The sequence below is a fragment of the Lytechinus variegatus genome, chromosome 1, assembly GCF_018143015.1.
Source record: "Lytechinus variegatus isolate NC3 chromosome 1, Lvar_3.0, whole genome shotgun sequence".
NCBI lineage: Eukaryota > Metazoa > Echinodermata > Echinoidea > Temnopleuroida > Toxopneustidae > Lytechinus > Lytechinus variegatus.
The window spans coordinates 48,797,577-48,812,699 of NC_054740.1; the positions used below are offsets into that span (position 1 = coordinate 48,797,577).

A 15,123-nucleotide genomic window follows, 5' to 3' on the forward strand; every position below is an offset into this window, starting at 1 on the left:
AAAGGGTGCTGATGAAAAATCCCACTGTCCATGTGACCTCCAAGCAATAATTTACCATTAGCTGTATTGTTTTACACGCTGCAGTGAAACTATGAGGCACAAAATACATTTCAAGGTGTGTATGTTTGATGTCCCATAAGTCACAGTTTTGAGCATTAAGTTTCCCTCATATGCTGCCATAGACTCCTGGAGACAAGTATTGGACTTTTTTATCTACCATAGTACATGCTTGCTTCAACAAATCAAGCTGCATCTGTATTGGACTTGAAATAGCTATACTGGGGGGACATACATTTCAGTCCCATAAGTCACATGTCCCATAAGTCACATATACAGTTCGTAAACCATGCCACCTTAAAGCTGTCCATGACAGCAAAGAGAGAGACAAGAATGCTTAAAAGCTGGAGAACAGTATGCTGACTGTCAGAAAAAACAGTCTGAATATCAAAGGCAGTGCATTGAACAACAAAAAATAAGTTTGCATTGTGTGCCCAGTCCAGAAAGAAGGAGAAAACTGAATATGATCGCTAAAATGCAAAGCTGAGTGCAGGTGAATTGGGTTTGTTTCACCCTAGCTTTTAGTCATTTTTTAGGTCCAGATCATTCTCTTGGTTTTCTTGTCCCCTTAGAGTGTGCATCAACTGTTTTACATATGATGTGAACTTGGTATATACACGTAGTTCCATGGAAACTATTAAAACCTATGTCAATGTCCCATCAGTCACGAATTTTGTAGTTGAGCGACCCTCTGGATCCTGTCAAAATAAGAGCACCAGTCCTCAGATGCATTTAAGGCTACCATGAGCAGAGCTATTAAAGCCCCTGTAAATGCCAAAAAATTGTTCAGAAGCTTGCAATCAAGTTTTCTCAGAATCATTCCTGCCGCCTGCCAATAGAAAGGAACATGCGCATTTAAAGAGGACCAAAGGGTGGTGTCATAATGTCATGAACATCGAATCGCCGGTTCTAAACCTAGTCGCAACTGCATGATCGTCTTACACATTTGTATTTGCAAAAATAAATGATTTGTGTTGTCCTTGGTTGTTACCATCATTCTGATAGTCGTAAAAGGGCACTGGTTCATAAAGCTTTTCGTAACTTAAGAGCGACTTTAAGAACGACCGATGATCCTTGTGGTAAATGTCATCATAAATTGGCAATGTTTTAGCATATAAGAAAGGATCACTAGTCATTCTGAAAAGTTGCTCCTAACTTACAACAGCTTTATGAAATGGCCCCAGGTTATTTTGTTTAGAACCAGGCCGCCATTACACCATGACAACTAACATCACTTTGGTACTCTACAAATGATGATGTCCTTACAGGCATTCAGAATTTCTATGAAAGAGATGACATATCAACCCAAGCAGCTGGCAAAAAAGAAGTTGTGATAGGGTGCATCCCCATGGTATATTTTTTAACCAACATTTTTTGTATTGCCTGAAGTGTATAGTTAATGAATCTTGATGTTCCCTTTGTCAAATCGTGTCCCATGGGGTTCCAAATTGGCAATTTTGGCAGCCATCTTGGATTTTTCATGAAAATCAATTATTTTCATATTTTTTGCACAGACAATGGTAAATCTTCCATGTAAATGAATACACTTTTTACTATACAAGTATACATGTACATGCAGTTTAGATAGTAGAAAGCGATTGCAACTGTTTTCTAGACAGTCCAGTTAATGAATTTTTTAAAAAGAATTTATGCCAAAATTTTAATATTTTTTGTCAAAAATTTGCCTGTGCACTGATATCCATCTGTTTTATCATAAACACCAACAGCTAATGAAAAATATGAGCATTTGACACAAAAGAGAGTATATTAACAAGAATATTGATTTACTTCATGGCAGCATTAATGTCTTAATTTCTCACATGTAATACACTGTAGTGTAAAGGTCATTTTCTTACCATACTGTATGAGACAGATAGAGAAAAGCAACATTTATATGTCCTATCCGTAACAAATATGTCATATCATTATGTCCCATCAGTCACAATTGAAAGTGTGTACATTCTTTCTAATTGTTCATTTTTCATCTGTTTGCTAAATATTTATGATTGTAATTGTTTATTGATTATTTTCTACTTATTTGATTACAGTTCTTAAAACTTGATGACAAGTTAGGAAGCTTTTTTTTGGTTAATGTTCCCTTTATATAAATGAACTGCGTGAAAAGATGTTTCTGCCCTTTGTTGAATTTATTTCTGACACAAAGGCATGAATTATTAAGGGTGTCATCTTATTAGGAAATATTTATTCATGCTGAAATTAAGTTTGACTTAAAAAGTCATTGCGAGGAAATGTTAATTCCATGAAATGAGATAGGGTCCCATCAGTCACATTCACTTGTCCCATAAGTCACACACGATTGCACACAACTACTGAAACAAATGAAATGAATCAAGTCCAATTCAAGTACTGTTAGTGAGCCCTATCACTAGTTAATCTCCAAGCCCAAATCTAAAAACATTGTCATAAAACTGAGATAGATATGGCACTTTGAACAAAAGAGCCCAATTTGTGTGGTCCATCAATGTCCCATAAGTCACAATGACATTTCTGAATATCTAGCACCCTATGCAACCAAGCTGAAAGCATACATTTTTGTATATAGTAAGTTTAAGTATTCTTCTTTCAGTTTAATAAAGTAAATCCATGTTTGTGCAGCTACTATTTCAGATATGCACCTCAGTTATGTGGAAAAAAGTATCAAATGTCCCATAAGTCACAATGGAATTGACCAAGTATAAAACTCCGCAGTACGTATAAATAAAAATGGGAATTTTTGAGAAGTGTATAAAAATATTTGTTTCAAATTATGATTTCTGTATTTTGATGTTAGTAGATGCTCTAAAATCTTATCTTTGAAATGCCATTTAACAAAATGAATTATGTTCAAGCTTTAGTGAACACGGAATGTTTTTGTCAGGGGTTCACAAAGAGGCTTGCGCCAAAACAGCAGAAATGATCAATTTGATGATCAGACTTCTTGCTAATCAGCAGACTTCCTTTAAACCTTTTCATTATCATTGCCATGATTTTCAAATTATGCTGTCAAATATCATTTACAAACTCTTGTAAATTTACTTGAATTATTTTGTTTGTTTTTTTTTTAAACTTCCTTTACCTTCTAATTTTTTTTCATAAGTAGGAAAAGAAGACTTTTTGGGTTAACCCAAGCAAAAAGATCTGCACTATTAATCGGGAGAACTTGTAATTATTCAAATCCTTTTATTATGTGAAACAAATCATGGTACCGATACCTTTAAAAAACATGAATATAATTTTCAAGGGGTTATTGATTCCTTGACCAAGTTTAATGTGCTTGACAGGACAAACAAGAAAGGATCGTAACATTCATAATCTTATGCTATTTTAGCGCAAGCCTCCATGTAAACCTCGGACAAAGACATTCCGTTTTGCTTAAGTGTGAACAAAACTGAATATTTTTAATGGCATTTAAAAGACTTCAGAGGACCTATGTATTAACCCCAAAATATGGACATCATAATTTGAAGCAAAATATTTGATAAACTTTACAAGTCTGTCCCATTATTTTGATACACACTATAATGATTTGCACTTATTTCAAACGTAAAAGCTCATTTTATTATGATGTATCATCCTTTTAATCAGCTTGAGATTAATTACCAAATCCCTGGAGATTCAGTTGTTGGTGAAGAAGGAAAGTTACCAGGTTGTCCTGAAGGTACTGCTTGATTCAGCAGACGATATTCATACCATTGTTAAACACTGGTTAAAATTATGAAAAATTTGTTAGTTTAATCATAAAGTACGTGTATGTGACACCAATCCTGACTTCTCTGACAAGATGTAGATTTTGAAAGTAGTTCATTACAATGTATTGTATTACGTGATTATTGTTTGATACAGTTGACAATCAGACGGAACTCATCAAGTCTGGAGAATGGAAGGAGATCCAAGAAGACGCTGCAGTTCAAGATCACAGACAAGAACGTGTCCTTCTTTGCTGCTGGTACATCATCAGCCGTCCTATGAGCATTGGCAGCTAATCTTAATCGAACCAAACCCGTGGACAGTACAGAAGCAGTAAGATGCACCGAGCTTGTGTTGGTGATGTAAAAAAAGTCAGCATCACTTACTGTCAGAAGAAATCAACATGTTGGGGAGCATCTTGTGAAGAGACATGTTGGACATTTTATCTTGACTATTCCTATTTTTTTATCTGACTGTTGTTATATATAAAAGAATTGTGAGAGCAATTACATTGATTAATTTAGTTATTTCTTCTTTAAGGATATTCATAGCATATAATGATTATGAATATTCCAGATGTCTCAGTAATGCTTTGTTAGGCATGCCTACTTGATGAGATGGAGTAATCTTTGTTATTTCTGGAATGTACAAACAATAGAGATTGCTACACAATTGACTCCTAGTAGTAGTGGAAAATGACAATAGGATTAGCTATGTTGTTTACATTGTAAATTTCACTGAGGTCATTCAAGAATCTTCTAAAATTAGACTGCTCTAGAAATTAGCAGAATGTTAGTTTTGTAGACAATACTAGAAGCTTCCAGAATAGGAGAAAATTATATATATATACACATATATACAGTGCGTATCATCAAAGTTTACTCTTTGAAAAAGCCCTGTGAATTAAAAAATATACAACATGTGGGTATTTTTTTCTCATATAATCTTGGGTTTGGGTCTCATCTATCCAACGAAAGTAAAAGTTTTGACAGAATATTACACTTGAGTGAGCACTGTCCATTTTTGTAAAGTTCGCAGCAACCTGTTTGCGCAGAAATGCTCATTTTCACGCTGTGTCAAAGGAAAGGGTGAAATCAAACTTACCCTGCGAAACGTTTCTCATATATTTCCATTGCACTTAGTCAATTGAATAAAAACGGATACATTCAAACACTTTGTAACAATTATTCCACCCAAATTGAAATGTAAGCACAACCTTTACCATTTTTATGCCAGCTGGATCTGAGGACAGTGAATCTGAACAAAAGTTTATATCAGACACCTCCAGCATTTTTTACTATAAGGTTTTATCTTTTAAAGTGGGTTTACATTTCATTTTTCATTCAATACTTGTTTCTCCACACTTTTCCCAAGCTTGACAATGATTAACAAAATGAAAATCAAGCCTAAGCCATTCCATGTAAATCACAGCTCAGTGTAAAGCAAATATCGTCACAATGGCCTTGATGTGTGGGGGAGTGGGGTGGGGCGCAATGCACTCTTCGACTTGTTATGGGCAAGGAAACAAGTTAAAAAGGTAAAAGATATCTTCTAATCAAATTTACTAGCTAAATTCCATGTGTTCTTCATGATTAAAGTCTACTTTCATTCGCATAACTATTTCAAAGATCTGCGCAAATCATTTTTCACTAACTTTTCAAAAGTAAGTGGTGCCCACTCAAGCGGAAATATTTTCGACAGTTATATCGTCATTTGCTTAAATGGATCTGTGCCAATGTTAAAATGTGGAAAAGTCTTCAGGATATTACAAATGTATAATTTTACAGGACTTTTTCTAAGTGTAAACTTTTTTTTGATATGCACTTTATATCTATATATATTCAAGGGCATCACATCAGATCAGAACTCAGAGTTTCACACCAGACTTTATGTCAGAGCATAGTTTATTTCCAACTGGAATGCAACATTTATCTTCTGTAGAAATATTTGCACAAATGAACTGTTTGCAGTTGAAATCATCAGCCTGTTTTAATTAACACTTTTCAATCCATGGATTGCTGATATTGACTGTTAATCATCATCAACAACGTCTTCACAGACATTTCAACTTGTTACAGTTACTCTTGTTATTCATCGTGCTTCAACATCATCGCAATCATTGTGAACTTTCAAAAGGAATCTTCCCAGACAACTTGGTTTTATCTGGATCTAATACAGGACCGTCATAACTTTGGATTGCACATCTACCACTTCAAGAGGTGAAGGTCATTATTTTTTGGGTTCTGCTTGGTGTTTGATCTATTTCCTGTAATAAAGAAAAAGAAGTCAAAATTAAAACTATTTCAATTGATTTCCATTTTGATATGTTGCAGTATCATAACACTTTTACCCCAGTCAAGTGCTTGGTAAATTGAAATGAGGGAAATTTTTATCAGATCTGACAACTTGTCAGACAAGTGTTGATGAAACATGCCTTGAAATGTGGGGCTAGGTCAAAATTCAAAAGTGGCAAAATGACACAATATTGAAAGTCACTGTTCTTTTTACAGTGGTGATGAGTGAGTTTCTCAGTGGTTACTTTTAATTGTTTTCATGCATCTTAACATCAACATTAACGTTGAATCAAACACACTTCTGCACAAGCAAACACACAACAAACAAACTTGCATGGGTATTTCAAACCACAATTCAAACCATGTTATCTCACAGAACCATCACTACAGACTATTTCTGCTCGTTTTGCAGCTTTTCAATTCAGCCCTCATCCAACACCCTTGAATCCTGCCCTTTCCATGATGGCATGATCATAACAAACATGGTATCATTACAAGCATGGTATCATTTTAAATGATCTTTAGAATGATATCAAATATGTATTGTGTAAGATCAAGGAGATATCATCTCCTTGGTAAGATTGGGAGTTGGGAGAAATTAATGGTCAAATTCAGATTTCCAGACCTTTTTTGTTTTGCAGCTTTTCAATTCAGACCTCATCTAACGCTTTCGAATCTTGCTCTTTTCGTTATGGCATGATCATAACAAGCATGGTATCATTTTAAAGAGAATGAAATGATCTTTTAAATGATGTAAAATATGCATTGTGTAAAATTGTGAGTTGGGAGAAATTAATGGCCAAACACAGATTTCCAAACTTTTTTGAGGGTTTTATAATATAACACTCATACAAGACAATGGTGAGAGAAAGTTAGAGAGAAGGAGAGGAAAGCACACGAAGAGAAGTAAGGAAAAGGTGAAGAAGAAGGGGAAGAAGATAAAGAAGATTAGCCCTATCTAGGCCGGGGTATTTTGGGAGTTCATATGGCTCGGCCGTCGACTGCGCGATCTCGCCTAAAATTGGCATGCAGGTTGTCTGGGATATAATCTACAAAATATGATAGTAATTTATTTCATGCGAATCGTTGTTGAGTAATTATGCTAATTTATGCGTAATTAGTATGAGAAATAATACTTTTTCTCCTAACTCCATAAATAAAGCTCCAAGTGTTCTAATTTTTGGCATAGAAACTCTTTGTGATGTTCTTAGCAAGTTTACATGAAAAAAAATATGGTATCAGATCAATTTCTTATGTATATATATAAATCATCTTTATTTCATAGTCAAATAGAGAAGTTACAATAAACCCAGGTCCTCTGCCAGTGATTATGGGACAAATTCCCCTTCACTGGCAATAGGCAGGGTGATAATACATAATATTAATTGAACAATTAATAAGGTACAATACATATAGTAAGATTTAACACATAATTTACATTGCATAAGAAAGATGAAAGTTACAAGCATGTTAAATGAAAAAGAAAGGTGACTGTCTCAATGAAATGAAAGAGAGATGAAGAGAGGGACCAGACAGTAATAAGAAAATACAAAATTGGAACCATCACTTTGTGATAAAGATATATATACATATAGATACGCATCGCCACAACGAAAACAGTGTTACGTACTTATTGAAGTTCATAGAATCTTGTTATGATAAATATTTCCATTATTTGAACTATTGTAATTATGATGTTTTAAAATAGATAGACTAATGAATGTAAAAAAAAAGTTCAAATTGTTTATTCTGATTGACATTTGGAAGTTATAGATATTACTAATAATCCATTGATTTAATGAAATATATTCTTTGAATGATTCACATTCTATGTATGTTATTATTAGACAGTAAGTATACATGTAATTGTTTCATAAACGTCACTGAATATAAATTATTATTTAGAGATCACAATACCTATATCTTGAGAGAAAAAAAAGTGGGGTTACTCATCTTTATAATGGTCAAAATTATCAAGCAGATAAAGAAGGCTAGCTTTGGTTGTTTTCCGGGACACTGAGCAATGGGGGCTCGGTCCAAGTTGGTTGGTCTTTTGCAAGGAACAAAGAATAGCTAGTCATGATGCTCATCTTGCTTATTCTATTCAACATCGTTTTGTTTTTCTTCCCTAGTTTCATCGTTTTGAGTAATGATTTGATTCTAACTTTATTTTGCTTAGACACATAACCTCTTGAACCTACTTCTATACAGAAAAGTTTGCATGAATATCCCTGGTCAATAATGTCATTAGTTAGAGGTGCATACTTATTGCATTTGCTCACATGACGTGAATCAATGTTCTGTTCGAAGGGAACTGTGAGCTCAACAACAATGACTTCTTTATTTTGGACAGATGAAAGAACAAGATCGGGTCTTAGTGGAGTCGGTAGAATATTCATAGGAATTGTGGGATGATTGGCTTTGTCAGGAAGATCTACTCGGAGAGTGTAATCTCCAGATAATGATGACTGAAGACACTCGTATATCGCATTCAAAATGTTGCTCTGTCTCCATGTGTATCGACCTTGTTCTAACATGATTTTGCATCCATTTAGAACATGCAGGAGGGTCTGTTTATTTCCACACAGTTTACAATTTGCCGAGAGTTTTTTACCCCATCTCTGAAGGTTCCTGAAAGTAGGGAGACAGTCAATAGATGACCTGACTGCAAAACTAAACTTTGGATGGTAGGTCGTATATAATACTTTTCCAGGTGAGATCTTCCTGCTCAAGCCTCATGAGCTCCAAGAATTTACCTTGGAGCAGCAATCCCTCAACCTTATCGGTCCATATATCATGATATTTGTTTTTAACAGCACATGTGATATTTGATTTCACTTTCGACCATTTTCTATCAGGCGTGGTGTTCATTGCAATGTTTACCATATCTCTAGCATCAGTATTACCATACGACTTCCTAGAGTAAGATTCTTCTCTTACTATACATGCCGTCATAGCGGCATTGACTCTTTCATCAGCACGAATAAGGCAATGTGCTACTGTCTGTGCATGACATTCGCTATAGACTTGGGAGATGGTAGGAATATCCATACATTGTTGGCAGTGAACAATTGCAAGTGTTGCCCCTTGTGGCATATTCAGCCACTTCTTTAAGAACCTTGAGCTGCACTTGTCAAGACTAGATCTTTGCGTCTTAGTGAGGTCATGCACAGAAAGCAGGAATTTAATTGCATAAAGAAAATATTTCGTGTATATTTTCAGTTTATACTCTGGACGGATACATACAGAATCTATGTTGTTTAAGGTTTCTATTTTATCTCTTATCATATTCATGCAACCATGAGACGAACCTGTGACCCATGTACCAAGAAATTTCTCAGGAGAATCTTTAACCTTAGTAAGGGGGGTGCCATCAATTCGAAAGATTACTTCTTTCATTGAACCACTACTTATTGACAACGATTTACATTTAGGTAGTTTTAGAGAGAAATTCATTGATCAAGCAATTCTTGAGATTTCGTTCATTAGCTTCTGATGTTTTGTGATTTGTAACAAGAATAAAATCGTCAGCATATGGTAGTGTTATAATCTTATACCCGTTCAATTCATATCCATGAGAATCTTCAAACGTTTTAAGGAAACTTATTATAGGGTCAAACGCCATGATAAATAGTACTGGAGAAAATGGGTCTCCCTGAAAGGTTCCCTTTTTGAAAGGAAACCTAGATGATTTCCATCCCGGTCCTTGAACATAACCATTAAGTCCATTATACAGAGTTTTAACATATCTAATAATCGAAGGTGGGATCCCATTTCGTTCAAGGGTATGAGCTATCAAATCGTGATTCACAGATCCAAACGCATCCGCGAGATCGAAAAATGTTACATGAACTGTTCTCTTCCTATGACGGGCATCAGCGATGATCTCCGTAAGGCATCTCGAGTGTTCTATACATCCACTAACGTCAGGAAGAAATGCCTTTTGGGTTGTGGTATCGATTAGGTTATTAGCTTGGAGGTAACTTATCGTTCTGCTGGCTAGGATCTGGTGATTCTGCAATTTCCTATGTATTTCTTTTTGGACCCTTTTTTAATTTCTTTTCAATTAAATTTTTGGGCACTCTTCCAGGATCATAAACAGCATAAAAACGTACATTTAGACTAGCAAAACTAAAAATAATCATGCATTTATGATTTTTGGTTGAAAACGGAATTTACATTGACTTTGTACACGAAATCACGTTTTTTCTAGCAATTTTTGGTCTGACGTGAACTTACATAACGTTACTTAATTTCGGAACCTCGTACCTCGTGTTACATTTGAGTAAGTACATATATATAAAATTCAGAATAATGGAACTTTGGAACTTCCCCCAGTTGCAATTGGTCTTTGATGCATCATTACCAACCCTCAAGAAATTTACGATCCTCATCTAATCTCTTACAAATTCCAGTTGCTAAGAAATCATGCGGGGAGCGGGCCTTTGCTCATGCAGTACCTAGCCTGTGGAATTCTCTCCCACACAGTTTGAAAACCGAGACTTCAGTGACCACCTCAAGGGCAACCTGAGAACATACTGTATAAAAGTGTTTTTTATAGACATTAACTTATTGTTCAGACATGTATTGTGTGTAAATAGTTTTTGTTGTTCTGCTCTGAAGCGCCTTGAGCATCTAATCAAGATGGAAAGTGCGCTATATAAATCTTATGTATTATCATGTATTAATAAAGGAGTCCCGATAACTGGAAAGACGAGTGTAGGGTGGAGACAGCCGTATTCTAGAACAGTTAAGCCTGTAACACCCACCTGTAACCTGTAATCATCTGCCCTTATGGTCCGGACTTAGGTAAGTAGGCGTTCTTTATAAAGTGCCTGAACTGGGGGCCGTTCTATTCCTATCGCCCTTTGTGCAACTCGACGAGTGCAATTCTGCGTTTTTCTCATTTGACAAATTGCCCAAAGTACATATCGAGTTGCATATTGCTACACTTTTGATGATCGAATATCAATACTCTGTATGCAGACCTGATTGCAAATCAAATCAGTTCTGGACTTGACACTATATTCTCAAACTATAGCTATATTATAAATATCAGTAATCAATGATTTATACTGCAAGAACATTGTTCCTGTTGACATTAAATGCATGAATTTCATTCTGTTTGGACTGTATATAAAATGAAAGGGTCTAGGCACGTAAATTATCAAGTGCTAGTCACATGATGTCGCACACCAAAAACATGTGTTTATGCCTGTTCGATCTCAGAGTTCAAGAGAAAAATGAAATTTAGCCACTGGTCTTGTCACATACTATACTATTAGTATGCTACTTCACCAAAGTCGTATCCACCCCTTTTCCGTATTTTTTTTTTCAATTTATGAAAAAATATGTCAATTTGGAACCCCTTAAAGGACAAGTCCACTCCAACAAAAACTTGATTTGAATAAAAAGAGAAAAATCTAGTAACAAGCATAAAACTGAAAATTTCATCAAAATCGGATGTGAAATATGAAAGTTAAGACATTTCAAATTTTCGCTTATTTTTATCAAAATAGTTATATGAACGAGTCAGTTACATCCAAATGAGAGAGTCGATGACATCACTCACTATTTCTTTTGTATTATATGAAATATGAAATATTTGTATTTTCTTGTCATTGTCATGAATGTGAAATGAAGTTTCATTCCTCCCTGAACACGTGGAATTCCATTATTTTAACATTTTGTACTTCAGGCAAGGAGGTCATAATCATCAAATTCGTAAAAATTGAAATATTGTATAATTGAAACAATAATAAACAAAAGAAATAGTGAGTGAGTGACGTCATCGACTCTCTCATTTGGATGTAACTGGCTCGTTCATATAACTATTTTGTTAAAAATAAGCCATGACGAAAAACTTCCATTTGAGAACACTATACCCCAGTTCCCCTTCTCATCAATTCTCTTCTCCAGCCGTAACTGCCTCAAAAAAGCAATTTAAGTATCAAAACACCCGTTTCTTGACGTTGGTCCGAAGATAAAACAACAGCCCGGCATATACAGTCACAGCAGGGGGCTACACACGATGGGATGCATGCGCAGCGCTGAGTGCGGTCCCTGTAAGCATGCCGTCATTTTTATTCGCTTACTTTTCTTATTCCGAGGTCGATTTTCTTCGTTCGAAATTGAAAATGGACTAACATTGGGTTACTGAATACGCCTTTGAAAACGTGATTAAATATGAAATACAATAATTTCATTCTGAAGGTCGTACTACAGGCAGAGAAGTCTTACGTAATAGCGCAGCTGTTGTTTATCTTTTCGTCCTTTCCTCAACGCTCATATACTGGCCTGTGGGGTTGAAATTGAGACAGCGGGGATTACCCCTGGATTACTTGGCCAAGCGCGGTTGATAAGAGCTTGGAAATGATTTTTAGGAGATCCAAATGGAAAATGGGGTACAACACCGCAGTTTGCAATCCGAACTGCAGTATTGTTTCAAAGGGAAGTTTGACATAATGCGAAACTTTGAAATGTCATAACTTTCTTATTTTACATCCGATTTTGATGAAATTTTCAGCATTGTGCTTGTCTGATTTTTCTCTATTGATTCAAATCAACATTTTTCTGGGGTGGACTTAACCTTTAAGAGGGAAGGCACTGATGTGCTGACAATCTTTTATATGTAGCTGATAGATAAAAAACCCTTCTCTTTCATCTCCAAGTGATTTAAACAAAAAACAAAAGTGACTTTACTCTATAGTAGAAACACCTTTTGCCTCAATAGTGGCTCAAAATTGACTAATATTTTTCAGGATTAGCAAAAATCTGCAAAAATATAGGGTGGCTACACAGCAGCCCCTGAGTTAGTAGCCTTGGTGTGCCAGCAGCTTTTTACATGTAGCTGATAGACGACACCTACTATTTAATCTTTAAGTGGTTTTCAGAAATAAGTGTCTTTACCTTATAGCAGAAATACCTTTTTGCCTGAATGGGGGGTTAAAAACTGATTTTCTTTGAGAGGGAGAATAGGCAAAAGGGTGGGGAGACTTCGGTAACCCCTGAGGGGGAATTCTTTGCTGTGCCAGCACTTCTTTATAATAGTGATAGAGGAAAATCTACTTTTTTATCGCCATGTGGTTACAAAACAAAATGGTTTGCTATAAAGCAGAAACATCGTTTTGCCTCAATATGGGCTCCAAATTGGCAAATTTCCCTATAACTTGGCAAAATACGGAAAAGGGGTGGGTAAATTCAGCAGCCCCCTGAAGGGGTAGGATTCAATTTGCCAGCACTCCTTTATATCAAGCTGTTAAAGGAAAGGCTATAATTTTGTCTCAAAGTGGTTTTAACCCCAAAAGGCTTGGTGGCAGATTTCGCCCCGCCCCCCTCCCCCCTACATTTTTTCACGATAAATCGCACCGCTCGCTGACTTTTGACTTTCAAATCTCGTTCAACTTTTGAGACCGACTTTGCGATGCCCGGGTACGGGATTACAAAATTACGCTATATTATGTAAGTGCATGTCAGACCCAAAACTGCTCAAAAACGTGAATTGATGTACAAATCCAATGCAAATTATTATTATTATCCAATGCAAATGTATTTAGCCAAATAAATCAATCTACTTTTAGTGACTAGATTTAGTTATATTTATGATCAAAATTAAGTCTGCAACAATTTCCATCGAAAAAACAACAAAAAACAAGCCCGAAAAACAAGGAAATACATAAGAAAAAATTGCGCTATCAATTTTTTTGAATTACATTTGTTCAGGATTGTACAAAGAGTCTGTGAATAAAAAATAATTTATAGGCAGTATAATAATTGATTAGAGCATTTTTTTCATGAATACATTAGTATAATTAATTCATTAAAGGACAAGTACACCCCTACAAAAAGTTAATTTGAATAAAAATAAAAAAAATCAACAAGCATAACACTGAAAACTTCATCAAAGTCGGATGTAAAATGAGAAAGTTATTACATTTCAAAGTTTTGCTTTATTTCACAAAAAGGTTATAATTTATGCACATCCTGGCTGGTATGCAAATAAGGAGACTATGACGTCATCCACTCGCTGTTTCTTTTGTATTTTATAATATGAAATAGGAAATATTCTAATTTTCTCCTCATTGTCAAGTGATACAACGATTAATTCTTCCCTGAACATGTGGAATTAGCATTGGTTAATACTATATGGTTCAGTCAAGTTGATACCTATTGTCAAATCTTTAAAAAATGAAATATTGTATGATTCGAACAATAAAAACAAAAGAATTATTGAGTGATGGACATCATCGACTGACTCTCCCGACTGACTTGTGCGTATCACTGTTTTGTGCAAAATAAGCGAAAGTTAAAAGTGTCATAATTTTATTATTTTACATCCGATTTTGTTAAAATTTCAGTGTTATGCTATGTTTATTTTTTTCTTTTTATTCAAATCAGCATTTTCCTGGGGTGGACTTGACCTTTAAATGAAAAATCATATTAATTTACAAAAAATGAGTCATAGAACCTTGTAGATTATAACACACACTACCACTGTGCAAATTTTTGCGGCGCTCGCGTGTTCGAAGGCCGAGATCTCTGGGGGGGGATCTGTACCTCCTTGACTGTGAGATGGGTCCAAATAACCCGGTTCTCTTAGGGTTAAGACGTTGAAAGTGGCTAGCTATACATCAGAAACACATTTTTACATCAATGAGGGCTGCGAATTGGTAGATTTTCCCATAAATCATGTAAATTTGCAAAATATGGAAAAGGGATGGGTGACTTCGGCAGAGGGGTAGCTAGCTTTGCTGTGCCAGCATTTCTTTATATGTAGCTGATAGAGGAAAATCTAATATTTTATCTACAAGTGGTTACCAAGGAATAAAATGGTCTGCTGCAAAGGGAAATGCCTTTTGCTTCAATGCGTCTCCCAAAATGGCGAATTTTCCAAGAAATTGGCAAAATGCGCAAAGGGGTGGGGATGACTTCGGCAGCCTCCTTGCTGGGTAGTCCGGCAGCCCGGGATATTTATTCGACAAGCATATGACCTCATATCTGGATAGCACGGACCCTGAAGTTTATAAAAATGCATTGCTGCCGGGTTTTATCGGTGGTCTTCCCGCCGAAATGACGTAATATATGA

General features: G+C 35.5%; 1 protein-coding gene across 1 annotated transcript in view; it reads left to right on the top strand.

Annotated features, from left to right (window-relative positions):
* Positions 1 to 4,098, top strand: part of LOC121430836 (elongator complex protein 6-like) — a 48,159-nt gene extending 44,061 nt beyond the window's left edge. The window contains exon 8 of the mRNA XM_041628258.1: positions 3,901 to 4,098. Coding sequence (XP_041484192.1) covers positions 3,901 to 4,026 — 126 coding nt within the window. The 3' untranslated portion in view covers positions 4,027 to 4,098. The remainder of the gene's footprint in view (positions 1 to 3,900) is intronic.
* Positions 4,099 to 15,123: the final 11,025 nt, after the last annotated feature.